General features: G+C 34.7%; 1 protein-coding gene across 2 annotated transcripts in view; it reads left to right on the top strand.

Annotated features, from left to right (window-relative positions):
- Nucleotides 1–27,416, top strand: part of XPO6 (exportin 6) — a 113,684-nt gene that overhangs the window by 25,193 nt on the left and 61,075 nt on the right. For both annotated transcript variants that reach the window (XM_003762081.4, XM_031962829.1), the window contains exons 5-8: nucleotides 3,469–3,628; nucleotides 7,512–7,589; nucleotides 13,990–14,443; nucleotides 18,153–18,279. In XM_003762081.4, the coding sequence (XP_003762129.1) occupies nucleotides 3,469–3,628; nucleotides 7,512–7,589; nucleotides 13,990–14,443; nucleotides 18,153–18,279 (819 nt within the window). The remainder of the gene's footprint in view (nucleotides 1–3,468; nucleotides 3,629–7,511; nucleotides 7,590–13,989; nucleotides 14,444–18,152; nucleotides 18,280–27,416) is intronic.

The following is a 27,416-nucleotide window of genomic DNA, read 5'->3' as shown; positions in this document are numbered from 1 at the left end:
CTGCAAGCATCTAGAAAGGAGTTTTCAAGGAAGCATAGTCATAGTCACACAAGTTCTGGCTACTTTAAGAGTGAGATGAGATTTTGGAATGCAACATTCTGAAAAGCAAAAAGGAGAGGCTTATAGCCAAGAATAAGTTACCTTGAAAAATTGAGTATAATCTTACATGGAAAAAAATGACTTTTATTGGAATAGAGTACTTCCAGGCATTTCTGATGAAAAGAGTGAAGCTAAGAAAAAACTTTGAAGTGCAAAGAGAAAAACTGAGAGTAAATCAGCTATTTGTTTGAGCAGTTGGAAGGAGCTGTAGGTTGATGTAGTGCTAACATTCTAATGGGGAAGAAGAGACAAGTGTGTTTTCAGAAACTTAATGATTTTAAAGGATTTTGAGGAGGATTTTAAGAAAAACAGATCCCAGGAGAAGATTAATTCTATTTTGAGAATATGAAGATTGAAAGAGAAGGGAAGGTAAAAGGAAGAATACACACTACTGTAGAAAGGAGGAAGGAATGGGGAGAGGCTGTATGTGGCAGTGTCTGTTTCTTGTGATTTGTGTGCATGAGAATATATGGAGAGGAAGGCAAGAGAGAGTAGGCATCAGATAAACCTTATTCTTTTTTTTCATATTAATATTTTAATTATCCCTAGTTTCATGCAAAACAATTTTTTACATTTGTTTTAAAAACTCTTGAGTTCCAGGTTATTTTTCTTTTTCCCCATCCCCCCATGTGAAGGCACATGTAAAGTTATGCAAAGCATTTCCATAAAATTGTTTGTGAAAGAAAACATAGATCTCTCCCCACTCCCCTCCCTCCAAAAACCCTCAATAAAAAACAATGAAAAAAAAGAATATACTAGAATCTGTGTTTAGATACAATGACTTCTATCTCTGGGTATGGATAGCATTTTTCATCAAAAGTCCTTTAGAGTAGTCGTGCATCATTTAGCAGAGTCATTCATAGATGGTCATCCTGTAACTTTGCTATTACTTTGTACACAGTACATTTCACTTTGCTTGAGTTCATGTAGGACTTTACAGTTTTTTTTTTTTTTGAGAGTATCCTGCTTATCTTTTCCCAAAGAATAGTCATATTTCATCCTAAGCACATGCCACAATTTATTTAGTCATTCCCCAATTGATGGGCATATGACTGATGAACCTCATTCTTGAAATGTACAAAGGAGGGTTGAATGGAAACTCCTCCTCCCCTCTTCTCCTCCAGCACACACACACACACACACACACACACACAGTTTGATTTACAAATATATGAAACTCAGCTGGGAAAGAAGTGAAGATATGGAAGGAACAGTATCTTAATATTCTGCTATTGCCCTTTAAAACTGTTGGGAAGTGACTGAGCAAATTATGATATATGCATGTTATGGAATATTATTGTGTTGTGAGACATGATAAAGTAATTTCAGATAATCCTGGATAATGTGAAGTGATGAATAGTGAATTGAGTAGAACTGGGAAAATAATTTATACAAAGGAAATAATTTTGTAAGGAAAAAAACCTTGAAAGTTGGCCAGTTTTATCTGTAGAGGGCCTAGAATGAAGCATGTTACTATCTCACTTCAGTCATATCCTACACATCTCAGTGATTCTGAATTTCTGTAGGTCATCATCCAAATCTTATGCCTTATCTTCTGCCACCTGATTCTATATTCCTGTCACCTGTCAATCCTTCTACCCAAAGTTCCAACCCCAACCCTACCATTTTACTGTGTCCTTTGAAAAACCTGTTCCATAAGGAACAAATTTTCCCTTCATCTTAATAACTTTTCCCACTCCATCAATTTTCCAGATATTATTGTAATGTGACTCCTTCGTTCTTGAGCCTCCTTGGCCACCATTCCTACTATGAGCTGTACCTTTACTTCCCTCAGCTTACTAGTTGAGGTAGAGGTAGTCGCAGTAGTCTTTGCTCCTTTGTTTGTTATCTGGCTCATAATTTTTCTTTCTTCCCTAAACTCTTGCCCTCCTATCAGGGGATTTCAGCACGCACATGGATTCACCCTTAAATATTAACCACTCAGTTCCCCAACCCATCACTTCCCATCTCACTTCAGCTATATATAAAGATGATTTTACTTTTGATCTTGATGTTACCTACATATGTGCCACCTCTATTTAAGAATTACAAAATCTCTTTGACCATAGTCTATTGACTTTCCATTTCTCTCTACCTTCCTTTACTTAACTCTACTCTTCATGCTGACTGTGATCTCTAGTCCCTTGACCCTTCAGTTTTCTCCTAGACTATTTCCCCTATATTCCCACTCTCCTCTTTTCCCTATTCTGACCCTGGGGTAAATCATTTCACTTTTATACTTCCCTCTTCTCTTGCGTTTCTAGCTCTCTTATCATTTCATCAATTGTACCTTTCCTTTGCTTCTAAACAAGTGCTGCTGAATGAAGATATGGAGAAAATTCTGATGGGGTTCACCTAAATTTATGTTAAACAATCTCAACTGGGCCCTCACTCCTGTGAGATAATCCTACTCTTCATCATCAACCTACATCTTCCTCATCAACCATGGCTTTCTTCATAGCTCATCTAAATCATATCATATAAATCCATCCTCAAGTATCTGTAGGCTCCTTTTTTACCCTCTCAGTTATCTTGCTTAAGATTTTATAGAAAAAAATTGAGATTATTTTGTATGAGTTTCTTCTCATTTATTATCTCATATAACTTGTATGCCTCCTGCCATTATTTCTCCTACATTCCTGTCCACACGATGAAATGGCCTTACCAAGGCTAATCCTTTTACCTGCTCAAGAGATTCTATTCCGTCCCATCTTTTCTCAACAGATTGCTTTTTCTGTCTTCGCTAGTCTTAAAACCACTTATTTTTAATCTCTCCCTTTTTACTGACTACTACTCTTCTGCCTGTAAGTCTCCTTCATTCTCAAAACCTTGCTCATTTTGTCTCTGCTAACTATCATCTTATATGTCTTCTACCCTCTGTGGCTAAAGTCCTTGAAAAGGCTGTCTACAATAAAGTGTCTCTTCTCTCAAAAAAATTCGTCAGGAAAACTAAGTAACTGACATTAGAATATAGAATGATGACTCATTTAGGACTAAATGAAAAAAGAGCCATAAAAAATCCCTCAACACTTTTTCATCATCATTAAATGAAAATTCATGGTTTAAATGTCTTGCCCTAATAATTAGCCTTTACCTGAATGAAACTCATCTGTTATAAATTCTTAGGGATAGATTATTTTAGCTTCTAATTTGAGAATTTTTTATTTAAATGAGAAAAATGTGTGTTTTGAAAAGCTAGTATTATTCAGAGATAAAATTGTTTTATGTATATGTAACTTTTTTTCAGATTAAATTCACCTGAAACTGTGTTTTGCTTTATTTTAATCTGTTTTGTTGAAGTGAAGTTTTAGAATTCTTTCCAATCTTTATAAACATTCTTCAAAACTTGTTTGCATTTTGTCTTGTTAGTTGATTCAGTCCCCTTTGACCACTCCCCTTGGACTGATCATGTTGAAAACTACTTCAGAAGAATTGGCCTGCCCCCGGGAAGACCTCAGCGTGGCTCGGAAAGAGGAATTGCGAAAGCTGCTATTGGACCAGGTACAAACTGTACTTGGATTACTTACAGGTAAATGTGATTATAGTTTCCAAAAAAACCCAACAAACCATCTCTCCTGGTGACTCAGAGGCACCACTGAGAATTTATAAGCCAGTTAACATTTTCCTAAAGTAAAAGCGTTTTTGTTTGCAGTTTATTTGCAGTTCACTTAAAAAAATTTAGATGTGTAAGGATGCTTAAACTCAATCAGGGATATATTATTTTATATATTTAATATATTAAATCAGAATATATTAAATGATTTGATTGAAAGGGAGTTTGGTAAAAAAAAAATGTAGTTGTGGTATAGTAGAAAGACACTAGACAGATATAGTTAAATACATTAGACAATTGAAAAACAAAGGAAGGTCATCTTTCTCAGGGGAGAAGTTTTTATGGAGGAGAAAGCATTCGAATTTAACTTTAAAGATAATTATCAGTCAGTTGGCAGCAAGTAAAGGAGTGAGGGAGGTTATTTTTAGTATATGGAACAGAGAGGTTAGGGAACGTTCTGAGGTTGCAGAATAATCCATTTGGCTAGATTATCCACTCTATTAGGCTTCTTAAACTTTTCCCACTTAACAATCCCTTTTATCCCAAGAAAATTTTACACGACTCTGGGTATGTAGATATATAAAATAAGTATACAACTCAAGTGTTTACTGATTACAAATCATAATTTTACGATCCTCATGTTCAGTCCATGGGGTTGTGACTCTGTGACAAAGTTTTGCTCTGTGTGGAGACTAAAGTGATAGAATTTGAAGCTGGAATGTTAGGGAGAAATGTGCGTGCTTGTGAACAAGGGTCTGGTAAGCAGTAGAGTTTAAATGTTATTGAGTAGTACTCAATGAGGCTTATGAGACTAGAAGAAATAGTAAATATGTACATGAGGATCACTTTAAGAGTTGGGATAAGGAAATAAACTTTTGAAGTTCCTTCTAAATCTTGGGTTCTATTACTGCTGAAAGAAGATTTGGGTCTCCTGTAGACCCTGGGAAAATGAGATGTGACAAAACTAGCAGTGAAAGAATGTTTCCTTCCTTTAGAAATGAAGAAACTAAAGCCAGGTTGTTAAATGACTTGCTCAAAGTCACATAGCTAGAAAGCAATTAAGATTGGAATTCCCAAATCATTGCTCAGAAATTATTATGCTTGAATAAGGTTAATTTTGTATTTATTTTATTAGTTTGCAGAAGATTCTTTGCAAAGTATTTGCTTAATAAATAGATTTACTCCCCCCCCCCCTTTTTGTGTCCTGAATATTGCAAGTTAGCTTTGATCAGAAATTGAATATCATTTCTATTTTCTAGTCATCTCATACATCCATTCTTGATTCATTCCTTAAGACTCTCTCTCTCACTTCTTTCATTTCTCTCCTTTCTTTGTTGTCCACTAATTTGCTTACCTATCCTAAAACTTTATTGTGACACTATTATTTCCTTAAACCATCATTCTTTGTTATCTTTTCCCCTTTATGTTTCTACATCTTTACCATCCTGTTGCTTTTTAGCCCTTTCTAGTGTGACCTCAGACCTTCTCATTCTACTAAATGTTTCCTCTAAAGTCTTTAGTGACTTGATTTAGTTTTTAATTCTTAGATTTTTCTGCAGCATTTGGCACAGTTGACCATGGACTTTTCCTGAATATATTCTTTTCTATTAACTACTTTGACATTCTTCCTCCTAAATGTTAACTGTGAATTTTCCTCCAAAGTTCTGCCTTTGACTCTTTTCTACTCCTTGAAGATAATCATCCACTTTTTTGAGTTCAGTTATCAACTGTGTAGATGTGTGTGTGTGTGTGTGTGTGTGTGTATGTGTGTATGACTGAGATTTATTCAACCCCAACCTCTGCCTGCATGTCCCATTGGCAGCACCTCAATTATATGTTGTTCAAAATCTACTTTTCCTTCCTCCTCAAGCTGTCCCTTCAATTAGTCATCACTGTTGTTGATAATAGCACCATTCTCACAGTTATCTAAGCTCTAAATCTTGGTGTCTTTTATTCTGTCTTCTTCATCTTTGTCTTGGATCTAAGTCATCACACTGTAGTGGAATTTGGATTTAGAGGATGTGGGTTCAAATGAAGGCTCTGCTGACCTGTAACATGAGGAGGATGGGCCAGAAGGCCTCCTAGTTCTAAAACTGATCCCATGTTCCCTTTTCTCTCAGCCTGGTTACCATTTATGTTTCACCTTATCATGCCTAACTTTAACTCTTTTTAACTAGATGTCTAGTTGGATAAATTCTTTTTTCTCTAGTTCAGTCTTTATATAGTTGCCAAAAATATTTTTCATATTGTCAAGAATGACTGTTTATTTCACTACTTTGCTTAGAAACTTTCAGTAGCTCATTATTACCCATGACATATTATAGAAATTTCTGCTTATCTTCATATTTTTTAAAGGGATTTCACAGTCTAGCTTCAGCCTACCCTTGTAGCATTATGTCACATACATGCATAAACTCTGACTCAAACTAGAATGCTTGTTTTTCAGTCCTTTCCTGTTCTTTACAGCAGTAGTACATTCATGCATTTAATTTTCTAGTCTTTCCCCATCTCTGTCCATTGAAATCCTTCTGGGCTCAGCTTAAGTACAGCTCCTCACTGTAGCCTCCCTAATTTCCCTCTTCCCTCTAGGTAATGTCTCCCTGATCTGATTTTCTTAAGTGTTCTTCCTTTGTCTTTATTTTGTTGTGTTTTATTTGTATATGTATCTTTTCCAGTTCTACCCTTTCTTCCCTCCCCAATAGTATATTTTTTTCTTTTCTTTTCTTTTCTTTTCTTTTCTTTCTTTCTTTCTTTCTTTCTTTCTTTCTTTCTTTCTTTCTTTCTTTCTTTCTTTCTTTCTTTCTTTCTTTCTTTCTCTTTTTAAATTTACTATTTTTTTTATTATAACTTTTTGTTAAGAGAACCCATACCTGGGTAATTTTTTTTACAACATTATCTCTTGCACTCACTTCTGTTCCGACTTTTCCCCTCACTTCCTTCACCCCCTTCCCCAGATGGCAAGCAGTCCTATACATGTTGAATATGTCATCATATAGCCTAGATACAATATATGTGTGCAGAACCGAACAGTTCTCCTGTTGCACAGGAAGAATTGGATTTAGAAGGTAAAAAATAACCTGGGAAGAAAAACAAAAATGCAAACAGTTTACATTCATTCCAATAGTATATTTTCTCTTTGAGATCAGGGATCATTAATCTTTTTCATCTTTGTTTCCCTATGCCTGGGATTGTATCTTAATTTATTATAGGCACTTAAATGTTGAGTGACAGAGTATTGTTGGTACATTAAACTTGCATTACCTTACCTTCAGTGGCTCCCTTTTGCCTGTTGACAAATCAGGTCTTAGGATCATAGGGTTGAAGAAGTTGAATTCTTAGATCCCTTCCAATTCTAAAGCTATGATCCTATGAATACTTAATTTACTTTATTATGTATTTTAGAGGGCCACAGAGAGTGGGGGGACTCTGGGTGAATGAAGGGAACTCCTTCAGCCCAGAGGGAACCAGACCTCACCTAGAGTACCTAGAGTTACCCCACTGTCTGTGACCTTCTACAATGTAGTAATAGTATAGCTTTATGTGTGCTAGTTTTCAGCCAGATTTTAAACTCAGTGGGGAACAGTGATCATATGGATGATTGTCTTGGAGCTCCTTTCTCCCTGTCCCACTCCAACCACAAGTTAATTGATTAAAATTACTACTGAATTATTCTATTCACTGTCTCCTCTCCCCTCCTCCAGTTTTCCTAATCACATTTTTCATGGTAAGTGCTTAGATATAATTTATAGCTCCTTGAGGGCAGAGATTACTCATCTTTTGATTCTTTGTCTCCAGCCTGTCACATGGTAGCACTTAATAAATGTTGATTGATAAGACTTCGATGTTCTTCTTTTTGCAGGTATTTTGGAGACCATTTGGGACAAACACAGTGTTACTGCTGCCACTCCACCACCATCCCCAACTTCAGGAGAAAGTGGTATGGTTTGCCATATTGTGATATCCTTTTTATTTGTCTTGTGTCTTGAAGCCATATCTTAGCCAAATCAGTCAAGATAACTTCCTTGATTTTTTTTGCTTTTTTACATGTATTTTCTTAATTACCTACAAGGAACTATAAAGGAAATATATAGACTTAGATTCATAATGCTCTGTAGAGATTAATTCTTTTTGTAAATGTGGACCTTTGCTGAGGACATATATATTGTCATTGGCAGAGTCAAGATTCAGATTCAGGTCTTTTGCTTCCAAATACTATAACATGAACTACTTTTCCTATTATTTCATCTAAAAATGTCTTCTCTTCCATTTTTGCTCATTCATTTAATTTCATTCTGAATTTTTAGTTCTGGTAGTTTGACATATTTGAACTTTTGCTTTCCTCCCTCAATCAAGGCATGCTGCCTTTTCCTTTCCTAAAGCCAGTAAAGCTGTGAGATTGACAATCAGTTTTGTAGCTCTACTTTGGAACTGCTGCTCAGTACTTAACCAGCAGAGAGATTGATATTATATAGCCCAGTGTTCTTTTATCCTAGAGTTAGAACTGCCAAAGCAGATTGGAACATTATATAGTGATTTATTTTGTTTTTATTTAGACCCAAATCATTTTTGTGTTGTGTATAATTTGTTTTTGTTTTTGTTTTTTTTTTTTAAATTTAATAGCCTTTTATTTACAGGATATATGCATGGGTAACTTTACAGCATTAACAATTGCCAAACCTCTTGTTCCAATTTTTCACCTCTTACCCCCCCACCCCTCCCCCAGATGGCAGGATGACCAGTAGATGTTAAGTACATTAAAATATAAATTAGATACACAATATGTATACATGACCAAAACGTTATTTTGCTGTACAAAAAGAATCAGACTCTGAAATATTGTACAATTAGTTTGTGAAGGAAATAAAAAATGCAGGTGGGCATAAATATAGGGATTGGGAATTCAATGTAATGGTTTTTAGTCATCTCCCAGAGTTCTTTCTCTGGAGTTGTGTATAATTTGAATAAAACCTGTACATATGCAGTGATGGTTATATAGTTCTAAATTGTATTTATTTGTCTTACAAGTAAAATGACAATTTTCTTGTTTTTACACTAAGTGGTGAAAAGCTACCTTTTCAAGTAGCTACAATCTGTGAATTAGCACATATTGCTTCCTCTGTAGTAAAACTTGATATGTTAGAATTATTTCTACACCTTTCCCATAAGGAAAAGACCTTTTGACATTAGGAAGTTCTAGCTCAAATTGTTTGGTTTAACAGTTGAAAGATGGAGTTGTGAGAAGCTTAAGATAAAAAAAAAGTCTTAAGTGTTTTGAAGACTGCTTCTTTTATAGATACTTAAGTTATTCTTAACTCCAGTGCAGAATATCTCCTTATTTTCTAGGTCTTTGTCATCACGAAAAATAGCTGCTATATTTTTGTACATTTGAATCCTTTTCTTCTTTAACTGCATTTGTGCAAAATCTTTTTACCTTTATGTTATCAAAATTTCATTTTATCTTTTGTGATCTCTCTTGGTTTAAGTCACTATTTTGAAAAAAGTTTACTTTAGAGAGTCTTAGTATAGGAAAATTCTATATAATTGTGATGAGATTTTAATTTTAGGATAGATGTATACAGCTTAAAAGATTCATAATGTTGGTTGATAGAATAAAAAAGAAAATAGAAACCTATTTTGAAAGTGACAATTTTGTTTTCTGTCACATTTAGATACCATTAAACTCTTTCCTTTCCTTCTGTAGCTTGCAGAGGGAAATATTTTTAGTAGTTACTGTGGTGTGGCTTTCAAACTAGATTTATCTTTAGATGCATTAAAACAAATTTTATTTATATTTACTGTAGCAATTAACTTTACTAAAAATGTTTTTTTAAATGAAAGAACTATGTGTATTGTCTCCTTTAATGGTATGTGCTGGTTACTCAGCAGCTATGCTAAGAACCTCATTTTGTAGCATATAACAGAAAATTAGTGAATTTTTGAATTTATAGTTGGAAGTGTGAAGTGTAAATATGCAAATAGACATTTCTCTGTAGGGAAAATTAGGTCACATGTGTAGATATGTCATTTCTACTTAGAATTAGCTCCATAACTTGAATTTATTGCAATTTTAGTTTGAGGAACTGGTCTCAATAACAAGCCAAAGGAATTATGTAATCCCATAAGTTTTCTTCCTCCTTTAAAAAAAGAAAAAAAAAACTCATAACATTCATTTGTTATGATTCTCCCCTCCTCTTTTTTCAAGCATTCAAAAGAGGAAAGGAGTAACTTCTGCAATATTTCTTTCCCAAAAGTAAGCCTTACAAATAAGGTCATGAGACCTTCATCATTTGATCACAATGTTGATGACTTAATATTTTTCTCAAAAAAGAAAAAAGAATATATTTAATTATTAGACATCTTTTGATCTGTCAAAATCTTATGTTAAACTATATGTGTAACTTGGAGAAAATTGAGTTCTTCTCCCACCACAGGCCTATTTGTAAAGGAAAACTATGTGTAAATTTCTTTAATCTTAACCCAAGGAAATTCATGTTCTGTGAAATACTTATTATTTATATGAATAAACTGAATTATATTTAAACCCATTAAATTTAATAGTTTGGCTCTTTATTTACTGCTTTAGATTCTGGTTTAGCTAGCTATAACAAATTTGACTCCTGAGTGCTTTATCTAATTTCTTACCTACATTCTTTAAAAAATACTAATTAATTTTTCTGATCTTCAGTGAAGAATGGAGAATGAAAACATACCTGTGAAGCTAAAGGATGAATCCTAGATAGCCACTGATAATATGGGCCATAATGGAAACAGGATGTGAAAGGAAGAAAATACACTTTTCATTTGTCAAGGCATAGGAAAATTGAAGTTCTTTCTTATCAGAGTCCTTCTGTGATTTCTTTGCTTATCACAGCAGTTGGAAATAGAGTCTACAATCTTTTAGAAATGAGATGTCAGAGTGAGGGAATGAAGATGGGTATATTTGGAAGATCAAAAATGAAAAGAAAATGAGTTCCTTCTTATGGAAGTTTTACTAGTAGACAATGGATCAGGATCTATAACCATGATATTTTGCCTTTCCATTTCCTCTATTTAAATGATGGAGGAGTTTTACGACTCTAAACACACTTTTCCATTTTCCTGGTTTGCTTCCTTTTGTGGTGGTCACTTTTGCTTTTTTTGCTCTGGCATAGATTTCTCCCTTCCTGTTGATGTCATTGTTTGCTTCATAATGTCAAGATTTATCATTTTGCTGGTTTGAGTATCATTTTGCTGGTACAGAGCATTTTTCCAAATTGATAGTCCTTGTGAATTTTGTGATTGACAAAGTCATTACCTAGTCAACATTTTGGTGATAGAACTTCTCTGAACTTAGCTAGGCTGGCTCTGGCTAAAACAATAGATATATATTCCATCACAAACTCTGGACCTGAAACCTTTATAAATTGGGGAGACAGGGACCTGGGGTTATTTTACTTCTACATCAGAATAGAATTTAAAAGGATGGTAACATTTTTATCCTTTTTATATATTTGTTTTCTGTCTCCTTTATCAAGCTACCTAGAAAGGAGTAGCATTTAAAGTTTTTAAAAAATTTCAAACAGACACCAAATGAAATGGTTATTTTCTTAAATACAGGACAGGAACAAGAATGTACATGAATCTGCAAATCTCTTATGCACAACTTGCTTTAAAAAAAAAAAAGCAATGCATTTGACATATAACTTTCAAAGTTAACCTATATTTCTATGATTTTTTTTTTCTGGCCTATTTTCTTGACACCAAAACATTTTTGTTTTATTTATTTTTCAATATTTATGTCATTAGACTTGTTCCAGTTCTCTTTCTTTGACTGTCTATTAGTTCATACATATCTTTCAGTGTTCTCAGAAACTATACATAATTTCTTATAGCACAATAGTTTTATATTACATTTATATAACATAATTTGTTAGCCATCCTCCAGGGCAGAATATCTCCTTATTTTCCAGGTCTTTGTCATCACAAAAAATAGCTGCTATATTTTTGTACATTTGAATCCTTTTCTTCTTTAACCGCATTTGTGCAAAATCTTTTTACCTTTATGTTATCAAAATTTCATTTTATCTTTTGTGATCTCTCTTGGTTTAAGTTCATGAACTCTTCTGTCCATAGATTTGCAAGGTAATTTCTTCCCTGCTCTTCTAACTTATTTTTGATGTTACCTTTTGTATGTGAGTCAGTGATCCATTGGAAGCTTGTCATGGACAGTAGCTCTGTTGGACTTGAGAGAACCAGACCAACTCCTGTCCAGAAGCTATGCTACTCTACAGTGGGAGCTATCTGTCTGCAAAGATTGAATTTATGGCAATTTTTAACTATTTGCAACAAAATAATTACTAAGTTTTTTTGAGGGATTCATCTTGGGCCAGCAACTTTTCTTTCTCTGTTGGTTCTTCTTTGTCAGCATTTACCCTGCTATTTGTCTTCCTATTTTTCTTTCAGCCTCCATGCCTCATAGTGTTGCCTTTTGTCTCTGTATGCTGCCATATTGAAGAACACAAAATATTGGCAATGAAACAAGCATAATTTTGCCAAAGTTACACTCATAAAAAGTTTGGAGCTACTTATTTTTAACTGGTTACATGAGCCATTTTTTATAATGCTGACTAGAATTTGTTTCTTTGTTAATAGGTTACTTAGGCTAAGGTTGCAGCACAGCCACTTATGTGATTGATGTTTGAAGAAAAAAAACAGCTTGAAGAGTTGGGAAATATACATTAGAAGTTCCTTCCCCTATTAATTTTTAAAGATTTAATTGTTATTTCGATTTTTATATTATTTTTATTTTCAAGTATGGATCTTCCACTTTCCTTACCTAGACAGTCATCTCTTGTAATGAGTAAAAAAGAAAAAAAGCAGTTCCATAAAACAAAATGAATATATCATCAGAATCTGATAGTGTATTATAGCATTTCACACTTCCAATGAAAGGTAGAGAGGGGTGCATATTCTCATTTCTTTTTTGGGGACAAGCTTAGTTGTTATAAAGCATTCATTTTTATGTGGTCCGTTTGTTTATTATTTTTTAGTTCTGCTTCACTTATATGAGTTTTCATGTCTTCATATGCTTCTCTGTAGTCTTCATATTGTTTCCTATGTTGTAGTTGTATTCAGGTACATCTGTTACAGATTTATTTAGCTATTCTCAATCACTGGCTTTCTAATTTATTGCTAGTTTTTTATGCTATAGAAAATTCTATTATATAAATATTTTCGTGTATGTGGGACCTTTTTTTGAAAAAATCTTTGACCCCTTGGGGATCTATACTTAACAGTGGATCTGAGTATAGACATTTTATTTACTTGAGCATAATTACAAATGATTTTTCTAAATTCCTGGATCAATTTGGCATTCTACCAGATAGCATTTCAATGCTTTACTACAGTGTTTCAAATATTGATTATTTATATCTTTAAACATCTTTGTCACTTTATACTATGTATGAGGTAAAACTTAAGAGTTGTTTGGACTTTTATTTCTCTTATTAGTGATTTTGAGCAACTTTTCATATGATTGTTAAAAGTTTGCAGTTATTTTGAAAACTGTTTCACTTCTGATGTCTGTCATTTTATTTTCACTCCCCATTCTACTGATAGTGGCCTTGTGCAGTGTTTCTGCTTGGCAAGGAGAGCAAGTGTTTGCTGGAAAGAGTGGTTTCAGTTTTCCTTCTACTAGAAATGGTGACTTGTATGAGAATGTTTGCCATGGAAGTTGAGCACATAGAAATTGCCACAAGGCAGAGTGAGGAAGTTTTTATGTAGATTGCTTTGAGCATCCACTCAGTTTCCAGCTTCTAGCCACTACAAACAGGGCTGCCACAAACATTTTGGCACATACCGGTCCCTTTCCCTTCTTTAGTATCTCCTTGGGGTATAAGCCCAGTAGAAACACTGATGGATCAAAGGGTATGCACAGTTTGATAACTTTTTGGGCATAATTCCAGATTGCTCTCTAGAATGGTTGGATTCGTTCACAGCTCCACCAACAATGTATTAGTGTCCCAGTTTTCCCACATCCCCTCCAACAATCAACATTATTTTTTCCTGTCATTTTAGCCAATCTGACAGGTGCCTGGAAATTATTTTGAGGAAAAAATGAGAATTAGCTTTCTTAGATTATTACTCTAGTAGCTTCTTCAGATTTGATGTTCTACTTTAATCTTAATTGATTTTTAAATATTGGTTCACATTCTCAAAAGGAAAAAAAAACCTAGCAGTAGCATGTGTAGTAATTTTAGAAGCTGATTGAGAAATGACTTAGATTATTAAAATGTTTCTTACTCTTTAAAGGTGATTTGAATATAGTTTTCCAAAATTTTTTCCCCTAAATTTTTCAGGTGACCTACTAAGTAACCTGTTGCAGAGTCCTAGTGCAGCCAAACTGTTAAACCAGCCAATCCCTATCCTTGATTCAGAGAGTGAGTATATCTGTTCCCTGGCTTTGGAGTGCCTGGCCCATCTCTTCAGCTGGATTCCTCTGTCTACCAGCATCACCCCATCCCTCCTTACCACGATATTCCACTTTGCTCGATTTGGCTGTGACATTCGGGCCAGAAAGATGGCATCAGTCAATGGCAGCAATCAGAACTGTGTCCTTGGTCAGGAACGTGGCAGGCTTGGAGTTCTGGCCATGTCTTGCATCAATGAACTCATGTCTAAGAACTGTGTGCCTATGGAATTTGAAGAGTATTTACTGCGAATGTTCCAGCAGACTTTTTACCTCCTGCAGAAAATCACCAAGGATAATAATTCTCACACAGTGAAGAGCAGACTAGAAGAACTAGATGAAAGGTAAGAGAAGCCAAAGCAGAGTAAGAAGTATGTACTCAGAAAGGATTATTATGATTCATTGCTCTTGTGCATAGTGTCTTTAATCCTCTTTGATTTCAGAATTTGGAGCTCCAAAGAAGAGCAGAAAGGTAGGTGTGTGTGATGGTAGGTACAGGCCTGTCGATAGCTCAAAGGGCTGGGGTGGCTAAGGGGAAAGGGATTGAGTTTGAAAAGTGATTGTGGTGGTTCTAGGATTTGTTATATTTCCCATCTTCCTCCCACTCCTTTCCTCCTCTTCCTTTCTCCCTTACTCATTTGACTACAGGTATAAGGTGGTTCAAGAACTGAAACTGTCTCTCATTCATAGCCAGAAACTTCAGAAGAATCATGTGGAGGTACAAGAATTGCAATCCAGCCCCCTTTTCAGTTGGTATTGCCTTTTAGTTTTGAGCACTTTTTTTTATAAGTAAAAGGGAGTAAGTAGGACATATTTTGCAAGGTATAGAGTATTGTCAGTTTTATGCATATTACTTGGTGAATTTTCACCAAAAGATAGACATATTTTTTTGAAAGCTTTATGGCTTCTTTATCATTCTTTTGAGTGGAACCCAGGAATAAGACTATTGGTCTTTATTTTGCCTATTACTCCCCCAATCCCTCCTTAAAAATCCATTTGAGGATAAATGGAAGCACTTTGTCAGGTCTAATTCTTTCTTTCCCTTTCAGTGCGATGTCAGTTTATGTATCTTACACTTTTCATGAACAAGATGCTACATTGCTGTGTAAAGGCAAGAGGGAAATTGGATGCTTATTTTAAGAACATTCATGTTGAGGGTATTTGGAAGCCTCCAACTGGGTGTATTATATTGAACTAGTAGGCATTTGCACTTTGCCTGGAAGCAAAAATGATTATTACTTTAACCACTTTCCCTGGTCGCTTTTAATGACTTGAAGAATGGTTGAAGAATTTGTGCCCTTTTCAGTACCATTAGCAGTTTCATAGGGTTATTAACTGTTTGATATATAAATTCACGTGCATGGAGTGTAATTTTGGATTACTTTGAAAATTTGACTCTTGGCTAATTTAATTTTATAGGCTTTATTACATTAAGAGAAATAAAACTGATGTAGGAATATGCCAGATATATCTAAACATCAAACTTAGTGTACTCATGGAAGAACTCATATCCTGTTACAGTAATAAAGTTCTTTCCCTCTTAATTTGATGTCATTTTAAGTAGTAACTGATAGGATCAATTAAGAATACAAGTGCTTTTTTGAAAATACAATTTTTCCAACATTCTTTTTTTAGCTTCATTAAAAAGACTTTGAGAATACGTAACAGATCAATTAATTTGATCTAATTTTTTGTTATAGGTTAATGAAAAGATTATTGTTGTGTTCTAATTTGAGATTGGAAATGGTATTCTCTATTTAAAAATATCTTTTTGCTTTCTTTGAGTTCATTATTTTTTGTCTTCTGAGTTTTTACTGTGAAACATGTCATTAAAAATTACTTTACAGTTTATTCTTTGGACAATGCCATTTTCACAGACTGGACTTAGATTTGGGTGAAAAATCATAGTATATCTGTATATGAACTTTAAAGTTAACTTTTTTGCTTTCTTTAATTTTCTATTTCAATTATATGCTTCCAGTTGCATTGTGAAAGGCGAACTTGACAAGTACAGACAGGTGATATGAAAAATACTGTGTGCTTGCTTTATGACTCTTAAGAGTCTGTTATAACAAATTCTAAAAAAAAAAATTGATAGTCATCTCTCAGTTGTTCAGGAGCTGCTTAACTGGGTCCTTTGCTTCTTTCTACAACTTCTTATCTCTTAACTCTTAATGTTCATTAGCACCTGAACTAGAAGGTGGGCAAGGAAAGGAAAATGAGGTGAATAAAGTTTAGTTAGTATTGGTACATTTTTTTTTTTTAATTTTAAATAAAGAGGGTGGCCTGGAGATTAATATGATTTTTATATTGTACTTTATTTGTCCTTGCATTCAATTTTTGTGTTCCATTAATTTGCATGACTGAGAATTGAGTTTCTTTTCCTTTTTTTGCTTTTTTTGTTAAGGCAGTTGGGGTTAAGTGACTTGCCCAAGGTCACACAACTAGGAAGTGTTAAGTGTTTGAGGTCAGATTTGAACTCAGGTCTTCCTGACTTCAGGGCTGGTGCTCTATCCACTGTGTCACCTAGCTGCCCCTTTTATTTTCTGAGGTACAGAAAATGGATACATTTTACACATATAAATTTAATTAATAAGAAGCTTGATTAGGGTGGAGAAGATTCTATTCTGATTGATTTGGACATATACCTTCAGACAAATCTCTCTAGTTGATATATAAGACCATATATGTTTCAGAATTTCTGGAGATTCTGGTGAAAGGGGCAAAATAATAGCATAAAGTACTTTTAATGCTAGTCTTCCTAAGTATTTGGTCCAGTGATTCTCTGAGCTTTTATCTTTATGAAATAATACCATATAAATTGCAAATCCTCATTTTTATCTCTGTTTTCTAGAATTAATATAGGTCCTTATGTAAGCAAAGACCAACCATGATCAAATTGTTTAAGAACCCGTGATAATGTGAGAAAGTTTGATTTCTGGTCATTTCCAGATGGCCTGAGGGAACTTGACTGAAAGTGAAGTGTGGTGCCTAGTGACTTTAGGGAAGGATTTCTTTTACAAGTAGACTTGCCTTATTGTAGGCCAGATGATTCTTTTTATCTTTAATTTATAGTTTCAAAAAGTGTATCCATCTCATTTTCCAATCACCTTTTGGTATTTAGGGACTTGAAATGGCAGTTTCTGAATGTGAGAGTGATGTGCTATGCCTTTAATCAGAATTTTATTATTCCTGTTGTGGATCATACTTACCTATGACTAGCATCATATAGTGGAATAAATTCTGAACTGGGGAACAAAAAAAAATCTAGAAATATTGAGGCCTCATCTTATTACTGCAGTTAGTGGGCAAGTCAATCATTTCTTGTTTCTGGGTCTCAGATTTCTTGATGAGCTCTATGATCCTTTTGAGGCTCTAATGCTTTATTAGTCCTTCTGATGACAGGTTGCTTCATCTTTCTAAGCACTAAGATAATTCATTCCTGCTGTAAAGAATTCTTGGAGATATTTGGCATTGTATATTTATCATTAGAAATAAAAGGACAAAATCTACTTGTATTGTAAATTTAGGAATATTTTAGTTGGTTGCTAATCCTTTTGAAGATTATCATCTTGTCGCGTGGTTTTTTGGTACATATATTTTCATAATTATGTCTTCTAACTTTTAATGACTCTTTGCCTCTGGAAATCACAGAGTAAAATGCTGTTACCTTGAGATGCACTATACAAGTGATATGACCTACCTATCAATTTGTTAGCTCAGTTTCCTTTCCTTTTATTTTATATGGGTCATGCCATAGTAGTTGGAGAAATATGAGAGCAGTTGCTTTTGACAAGGCCTTATTATCTAAGCATTAAAATTACTTTTCTGCTATGTTTCAGATGTTAATGGAGAGAATGGTTGCGTCTTGTAGGTAATTGATGCAGGCTTTTATGTTTTTAATTGAAAATATTTTGCTTGCATTAGTGTGTTTTGATAATGTAAAAGATTTGAACTGTTTAATCTTGGATTTATTTCATTTATCTTATTAAAGTTATTTCCATTGAAGGTAGAATTTGAGATTTTTATCTTGTAATATTTTTTCTTATTTAGCTACATCGAGAAGTTTACTGATTTTCTTCGTCTCTTTGTGAGTGTCCATTTGAGGAGGATAGAGTCCTACTCTCAATTCCCAGTGGTAGAGTTTTTGACGCTGTTATTCAAGTACACATTTCATCAGGTATGGCATGAAATAACTCTTTTTGTTTAATATTCATTTGTTTTAATATTGTATTTTTTACTCTCATAACCTTGCAAACCATAAAGCATTACATAATGCTGACTTATAAATCCTTCCATTTTGTAATTAATGCCGTTAAATTGAATGGTACAGAGAATTGAATTTCAAAAATGTCTTAAATTCAGAAACTTTAGTTCCCGAGTTCTTTTCACAAGCACTTTAGAGTAGAGGAGTCAGATACAGATATGCTAGTCAGGATACAGATATGCTAGTATCTAATCATCATTTCCTGTTGCTTCCCTTCTTGAGAAAATGAGTTCAGTTCATTTATTGTGAACTCTTTCCATTCCCAGTTTCTGTACTTTGATATATATATGTCACTTAACCCCAATTGCCTCAGCAAAACAACAACAACAACAATAACCAAAAAAAAAACAAAACCCAACTCAATTATATATATATATATATACATACACACACACACACACACACACACACACATACACATCCCTACCTCATCATCATCATCATCCCTTGGTCTCTATCCCTTTGTTCCTGTTCTGATAAAAAGATGGCTCTCACATCAGTCAGGCCTTTTATTTGTCTCTGACACTATTTTATTGTTTCCTCCAGGAGCTTTCACCCTTAATTATCCCATCTCAGTCATTTTATTCTCATTATTATTGGTTGCTTCCCTATTGCTGGCAAACATGTCTGCATCTCCCCAGATTTAAAAAGGAAAAATCAAACCATTTACTTTATTCTTCCAATTCTCCTCAAGTTCTTCTCTGTATTTCTAGATTAGCAGATTAAGCTATTTTATACTGCATTGCCTCCACCTCTTCACATTCTACTTATTTCTCAGCCCCTTGCAACTGGCTTTTGCTCAGAACACTACCAAAACAGAGTAAGCTCTGTTTCTTGGTTGTTTCTTAAAAAGGACATTCCTGTCTATCAGGTTTGCCCTATACTTGGAATGTTCTCCTTCATCATCTCTTGCCTCTTAACTTCTCTGGGTTTCTTTGATCCTCAACTAAAGTCTCACCTTCTGCAAGACGAACTTCCAAGTCCTCTTGGTGTCTTTATTCTGAGATGATCTTCATTTTATCCTGTATATATTTTGTTTGCACATAGCAGAGACTATAGAGTAATCTCTATCACTTAGCACAGTGCCTGGCACATAGTAGGCATTTAATAGATTATTGACTAACTGATTTAATGCTTTAATCTGTTTTTATGTCTTCCTATCCTTGCGATCCTTCATATTCATTGTTTTTTAACATTATATTAATTATATTATAAATTACAATTTGTTTAATTATTCTTTTATTATTGAATTTATTTCCAATACTTTGCTGCCATGAAAATTGCTATTGTTAGTATTTTGGTGTGAATAGATCTTTTTTTTTCTTTGACCTCCTCTGTGTGTGTGTGTGTGTGTGTGTTTGTATATAAAAACACATAGTATACACACACACTCTCACTCCTCTATAGAATTTCTGGGTCAGAAAGTATGAACATTTTAGTTACTTTTTAAACATAACTGCAAATTGTTTTCCAGAATAGTTAGTTAGACAAGTGTACCAGTTCACAGGTCCACTAAGTGCATTGGACTGCTTGTCTGTGTATATACATTTCCCTCAAATATTTCCTCCAGTATTTATTTTCTGTCATATTTACCAATTTGATGCGTGTATGGTGAATATTATGAGTTGTTTTGATGAGTTATTTTTACTGATTTGATTGTTAAATGGTCATATGTCATTTGGTTGTTACATAGTTTGCAGTAGAATTCATTATTTTCCCCTGCAAATCTTTTGGTGCTCCAAGTTGTCTTTCTGTTTAGGGCACCTTGACTTTTCTGGATATCCCATTTTGCAACCTGGAGTCATCTTCAGTTCTTTTCTTTTCCTAAATCAATTGCCAAATTTTGTGGGCTTAATCTACATATTTTTCCCTCTCATATATTTAGTCTCTTCTCTCTATTCTTACAGCTATCACCCTAGTTCCTGCATTCTATTATCTCTCACTTGAATAGATGCAGTATTCTTTTGTCAGCCTCCCTGCTTCTAAATTCTTTCTTACTAGTTACTACAGAGCTGCCAAAATAATTTTCCTAAGGCACAGATCTGATGAAGTCATTCCCATTGTCAAGAATCTTGAGTGGCTATCTTTTTCTTTCAAGCATAAGACGGAAAATTCTCAACTTCATTTAAAGGTCTTCATAGTCTGGCTCCAAGCTGAACTTTCCAGACTTTGTTTCAAATTACTTCCCTTCACACCATCTGCTTTTTAGCCAAATTAGATTATTCCAACCAAATAAATTCCATATTCCTCCTAATATAGCATTTCCCCTTTTACCTGTGACTTTGTTTCAGGTTGTCTGCTATACCTTGTGTCATTTCCTTCAAGGCCCAAGATTTACTTAACACTAGAAAGGAAGTACTTTAAAGCCAGGGATTAGACTATTTTTTGTTTTGTCTTCTCAGAGCCTATCTTGCACATAGTGAGCACTTAATAAATGCTTCTTGAATTAAATTACATTTGAGAACTCTATCCAGCCAAACTTTACTATACTTTGTTTCCTGAATTTGACATTCCATATTCCATCTCCATGCATTTGTTATAATAAGCAAGTCTCTTTTCTGATCTCTTTCAGTCATAGTCTTTAGTTTCTTTTGTGGCTCATGTCAGGTGCTGTTTTCTTTAAGAAGTAGGCTTCTTCTCATTCCTCTCTCCCTTGATGTCCCAGTTGTTAGTGCTTTATTCTTCAGATTATTTTGTATTTACATCTATATTATTATATCACTTTGTAGAATATGAGGTGTTTGGTTTAAGGTGTAGAATGTAAGTAGAGACTGTTTTATTTGTCTTTGAACGCATAGTGCCTTTGAACACATGGTAGATATTGGTAGATGTTCATTGAATTGAATTAAAATTTTATAACAGCAGTTAATTTTAAGTAGATTAAAAATATTCTTTTGTGAGACTAGAAAAGGAAATTTAGAGGGAGAAAGGAAATTAAAATAATTTTAATTAAATTTGATCAGTCCTTGTGAGTACAGGCCACACCTGTGAGAAAAAAAGGCATTGAGTGGTAAAGATGAGACTTTTCTGGAACATAGTAGGTCACATGAAGTTAAGAAGATTAGAAGATTGAAGAACTGAAAGATTTCAATTATAGAGGGATTTACAGAAAGAAGCACTAACTACATGTAAGAGAAGGGCATGGAGCACCATTGTTTATTTGTAGGTCCTGGAAGGAAAATACTGTTAGGATACTGGAAATGAATTGGGGAATACATACTAAAGGTTGGAAATGTTGAAATGGAGGTAGGGAGATTGGAAGAGAAAAAGAATTTGAGGAATTTAAAATAGGAACTAGAATTTAAGAGTTAGAAGGGGTCATAAAAATGACGTAGTCCAACCTGTTTCTTTTACAAGTTCAGGAAAGTAGAGCTTAGAGGGGAGAACTAATATGGTTATTGTTACACAGGTATTAAGTAAGAGAACTAGAATCCATAACTCCAGCCTCTCTTTCTAGTTCTGGGTCTTTTTTGATTAGGCTAAGAACCCCATGATAAGCATAGAGAAATATTTCTCAAATTAATTTGATTTGGACTTGAAATATATTGACAATCTGTAAATGGGAATCAGGGGATATGCAGTAATCTAGGAAAAGAAGGAATTGGAGACATTTTGAAACTAAATAGAAGTTTTGCGTACCCCAAAATTATGATATGTTGTGTTTTAATGCTTGTATAGTTGCATATTTGATATTTTGGAGTGCAAATGCTGAAGGCATTGAATTTTTCTTGTGTGCAACCTATATTCCCCTTATCTAGAACCAGGGTTCTGTGGACTATGGTTTCAGAAATCACGAATTTGGGAAGAAGAAATGGGCACTAAAATTAGAAAGCAATAGAGTTAGGTATAAGAGAATAAGGTGAAAATGTTTAAATCTGGATCCCATATATTTTATGTGACTCTTTTAGTTACTATGTAGGTAGGATACAAAACAACATAAGATCTAGATATTTTAAAAAAATGAAGCTCTCACCTTTTTATTAGAATTTTAATTCTATTGATTCTATTAAATTGAAAATGTGAAAGTAGAATTTCTGTATTTTGGAAGGTTCATAGGTATATGGTCATGAAACAAATAGCTCTATTTCTTCTCTTTTGCCTGCTGAGTTTCCGCCTTTATACTCAGACTCTCATACTTTAGGTTCTTTATTTTTGGCTGCGTGTGGGAGACTGTACTTGTCCATCTAAAATTACATTCAAGGGATTGAGAAAGGGGGCATATCTCTGAAACTTGCCCTGTTACTGGTATGCTTTTATATAAGCAGCCTTGTTCCCCGATTTTACTTTCAGCTTAAGTGGGAGAAGGTATAATCAAACTATGCAGGCTTGTCTTCCCTCTTAGAAGAGAAGCTAAGGAGGCTTGAAGAATGCCCCATCTCTCCAGATCATCAGAGAAAAGGAAGTGTTTCTTTAAAAATGGAAAAAAAGGATACAAGGTCACAGAATCCTGTGATATCAGTGGGAAAACAAGAAAGGGATCTTGAAGAAACAAAAGGGAAGGATTTCTGACTTTTATAAGGAGGTTGGAGGGTCGAAGATTGTGACAAATAAGAGACTATTGGGTGCTAAGTACCAGACAAGAGACTTCTTCTCCCATGGAGGAGGGAGCTGAAGTTTCTGAGGAGGAAGGAACTGCATTGTACTCCAAGGAATAATGATGTGGATCCACAGATGTCAGGTGAGAAATCTTATAATGAGGGTCAGAAGAAGATGAGGCAAGTAAGGGCAGCTGTTTGTGCCCTTGTTTAAAAATAGAAAGGTGAAACCAATCAGGAAAGCACTTAAGGATTATTGCTCTGCCTAACTGCTGTCCACATCTGGTGATACATTTGGGCACAAATGAAGCTACCAGAATGACTCTTTAGAGAATGTTGCTAAAAATTATGAACAGACTTTATGGGACTAGTGTAAGAGAGAGCATTGATGTCACTATTGTACTATTGTTATTCCTTGATCAGGACTTCAGAAGGCGCAACAGCTTTAGGAAGTGAACAGCTAGTTAGTATCTGAGAATAAGATTTAGAGCTCTGAATAAGGGTTTCAAATATAGGAATAATATGCTTTTGGCTAAGAGATGGGTTGCATTTATGCTTTTGGCTAAGAGATGGGTTGCATTTAACAAGGAATACTATTAATTGTTTTTGCTTGTATAGTCTTGCAAATCTAATCAAAAGGACTTTAAACTAAAAAGTAAAGTTAACAGAAACTTTTCGGATAATAACTTAGGGTGGTTATAGCTCTCAAAGAAGAATAATAAAGCTACTCAGATGTTCACAAGAGACAAAAGTCCAAAACTATAGCTTTGGATGTTTGTACGTAAATGTACAGTATGGCTAACAATATGAACTAGATAAATCTCAAAACCAGGTGGCAACCTTGACTTTGTAATTACCATAGATACTTTTATGTGATTACACTCATTGAAATATGGCTCTGAGAAAGGTATATGTGCATATAAAGAAATCCAGGAACTGGTAGAATATATATGTGTGTGTGTGTGTGTGTGTGTGTATGGGGAGGAGGGTAAAGAGGGGCGGCATCTCAGCAAGATTTTGCATGAAAATCAATGTAGATAGAAAGAGTAGCAGTATTATTATCAGTGTATAATAAAGGGAGATAATCACCAGGCTCTGATGAACTATATTCTGTGTTAGTGAAAGAACTGACTGATATTATTCTGTACCATTGTCAATGATCTTTGAAATATTGTAGAAAACAAAAAAGGTACTACAGGTTTGGAGAAGGAAAAAATTCTCAACTTTTAAAAAAGGGGAGGGTCTAGTATTGTTCTTAAATTTATTGGAAAAAAATAGAACATCTAGAAAAGTAAAGGCAAAGCAACAGTCAGCATGTTCAGTCAGCATGTTCATGGAGAACAAAACAAGTCAGACTAACTTAGTTTTCTTTTTTGACAGTTACTAGATTGAATGATCCAGGATAATACTAGACATACCTCAGATTTTAACAAACATTTGAAAAAAATCTCTCCTTATGCTTGTGGGCAAAGTGGAGAATTGTAATTGAATAGCTTAAGCATCTTATAATTGCTTAGACTCAAAAAATAGTCAGGTTGGCTTTTGGGCTGAATTTAAAAGGGAATAATGTAAAGTTGTATACTTGAATTAAAAGAAATGAATTTCATAGACAAAAAATAGTGAAGGGATACCCAGAAGCAATTCATTTGGAAAAGATCAAAGGGCTTTGGTAGACTGCATGCCCAATCTGAATCAATAGTATAATATAACAGAATTTCAAAAGTTCCTGTAGTCTTAGGTTGCATTGAGGACAAAATATTCTGAATGAGGTGAATGATCATTCACTGTTTATTTTACTTTGGCCAGGCCATATTTGGAATGTTGTGTTTAGTTCTGTGTACTATATTTTCAGATGTTGTAGACAAGATGATGCATATCCAGAAGAGAGGAATCTGATGGAAGGCCTTAAGATCATATCATAGGAGAATTGATTGAAGAACCTTCACTATATTGGAGAAGAGATGATGTCAGGAGAGGCAGATGAGAGGATTTGAAGTGTTGCTCTGTAGAAGAGAGATGAGACTTAACTGTATTGGGTTCTAAAGACATGATTCAATGTCAGAATAAGTTTTTGAGCCACCTTGGGAAGTAGTAAGTTTTTCTGTTACTGCAAGTTTTCAGAGACAAATGGCTGCTTGTTGGGTACATTTTGGAAGAGATTCTTGCTCAAGTTTTGGTAAAATTAAGTGTCTTTTGAGCTCTCTTCTTTTGAAATTCTGTTTATGTAATAGGGAGGGAAATGGAGATGGTAAGGGAAATGAAGGTGAAAACCAGGAGTTATGTTCTTATGTGTACTTATGTTCTATATATACTTATGGAGATAAGATTTAAGGATAAGGAGTGGAAATGAGGAGAACTGAATTGTCACCCCAGCTCTGCTATTAAGTGTAAACATTAACAAAATAACCTGTGTTTGATTTATATTTTATCAAGGAGGGAATTATCCTAAAGCTTATTGTTAGGTTAGCTTTCCTTATAGCATATCCTTACAGCATTTTCTTACATTTCAAGATCCATTAACATCATAGATACTGGCAAATGTCTGGGAATGAAGTTTTACGTTCAGGTTTCTTTGAACTAGCTGGGTGTCAGGAATAGTTTGGATCAAGATGGGGTGGGGAGAGCGAGAAAGGACTCTTGCAGAAGACCCTGAAGAAAGGAGACTTGAAGGAATTCCAGGATCCAGAAGTGAGGAAGGAGAGCTAACTAAGCATGGGAGATAGCCAGTGAAAGGAGTCAGGAAATGGAGAATTGTGTGTGAGTAATATCAGTGTGTGAGAAGCATCAAGAAGGCCTTTATTGTATTTGGATGGAGGAGTAAGGTATAAGAAATCTGCAGTGATAAGAAAAGGGACCAGCTTATGGAGGACTTTAAAATCCAAATAGGATTTTGTATTTGGTCTGAGAGGTAGTGGGGGAACACTTAAGTTTATGTGAGTAGGGGTGGGGAAGGATGGACAGACTTGTGTTTTATGAGGATGGACTGGAATGGGGGGAGCCTTGCAGTAAGGAGACTCACCCAAAGTCTATTGAGATTGTCCAGTTGTGAGGTAATGAAAGCTTACACTAGGGTGGTAGCTGAGTAGTGAGAAAGGCACATAAGGTAGACAAGATTTAGGGAAAGGATGGACACATGGGATGATTGAATGAAGTCTTAAGGCAGACTCAGTAGTTTTCATCCTCGTAACTGGAGGATAGGGGTATTCTCACACTAATAAGCAAGTTTGGAAAAAGGGAATGGTTATGGGGAATGATTAACATAGTGAGTTTGAGTTTATAGCAGGGGTCCTCAAACTTTTTAAGTAGGGGGCCAGTTCACTGTCCCTCAGACTGTTGGAGGGCTGGACTGTAGTAAAAACAAAAACTTTGTTTTGTGGGTCTTTAAATAAAGGAACTTCATAGCCCTGGGTGAGGGGGATAAACGTCCTCAGCTGCTGCATCTGGCCCGCGGGCCGTAGTTTGAGGATCCCTGGTTTATAGGATATGTTGTTTGAGATGATTTAGAGGCAGTTGGTGATGCTTGACTCTAGTGTGGAACAGATTAGGGCAGGATATTAGAATCATCTTCTTTGAAATGGATATTAAACCCTTGGAAGCCAGTGAGTCACCGTGAAGTTGTTTAGGGAGAGAAGACAAAAGGCCCAGGACAGAGCCGAGGAGGAGCCTCTTTGTTAGTAGAAAAGACCTGTTAGTAGAAAAGATCCAGCAAAGAAGGATGAAGAGCTGACCCACAGGTAGAAGAAAAACCTGGAGTACTGTCATGAAGCTACAGAGAATGAGAATTTTTTGAGAAGAGGACAATCAAAAATGTCAGAGGGTATAAGGTGAAGGAGGACAAGGAATAATGAGTAAAGGATATTAGATAATAGATCACCAATAACTTTGGAGAAGCAATTTCATTTGAATGATTCAAGTTGGAAGTCAGATTGCAGAAGATTTAGAATTGAGAGAGGAAAAGAAATGGAGGCACTTAGTATAGATGCTTTCTCTTAGTGTTCAATCATGAAAAGAAGGAGAGATATAGGACTTTATCTAGCAAGAAGGTCAAATATTTAAAGCAGGATTTTTTTTTTTTAAAGAATTTCCAACAAAATAACCTAACTAGTACCCTTGTGCATTATGTCTGCAGCAGCAGGATTTGGATTAGAGGAGATTAACCCTTCTAATAGTAGTACAAAAATGGATTTTAAACTCTTTAGACCAGTTTTAGAAGCAAAAACTTGAGAGATTTGGAAGAGAACCTGGTGCAAAAGAAAATGGCTCAAGCTGTTAACTGCTCTTTGTTAATATGCTTAAATGTTGAGAAGTAGCCAAATTACTTGGAACATTTCATCAGGACCATTAAGAAGACTTGAAAATTAATATCTTTTTATTTTTTATTTATTTTGATTAAGAAATTCTGTGACTCGAGCATCACTTTCATGACTAAAGAACTTTGGCCTATGCTTTTATCTCTCCCTTGCTGTAGGCAGCAGGGAAGAAGCTAGGAGATAGGGAGAGTCAGAAGATACATGA

The sequence above is a fragment of the Sarcophilus harrisii genome, chromosome 1 (genome assembly GCF_902635505.1).
Source record: "Sarcophilus harrisii chromosome 1, mSarHar1.11, whole genome shotgun sequence".
NCBI lineage: Eukaryota > Metazoa > Chordata > Mammalia > Dasyuromorphia > Dasyuridae > Sarcophilus > Sarcophilus harrisii.
This window is presented reverse-complemented; position numbering and strand designations above follow the sequence as displayed.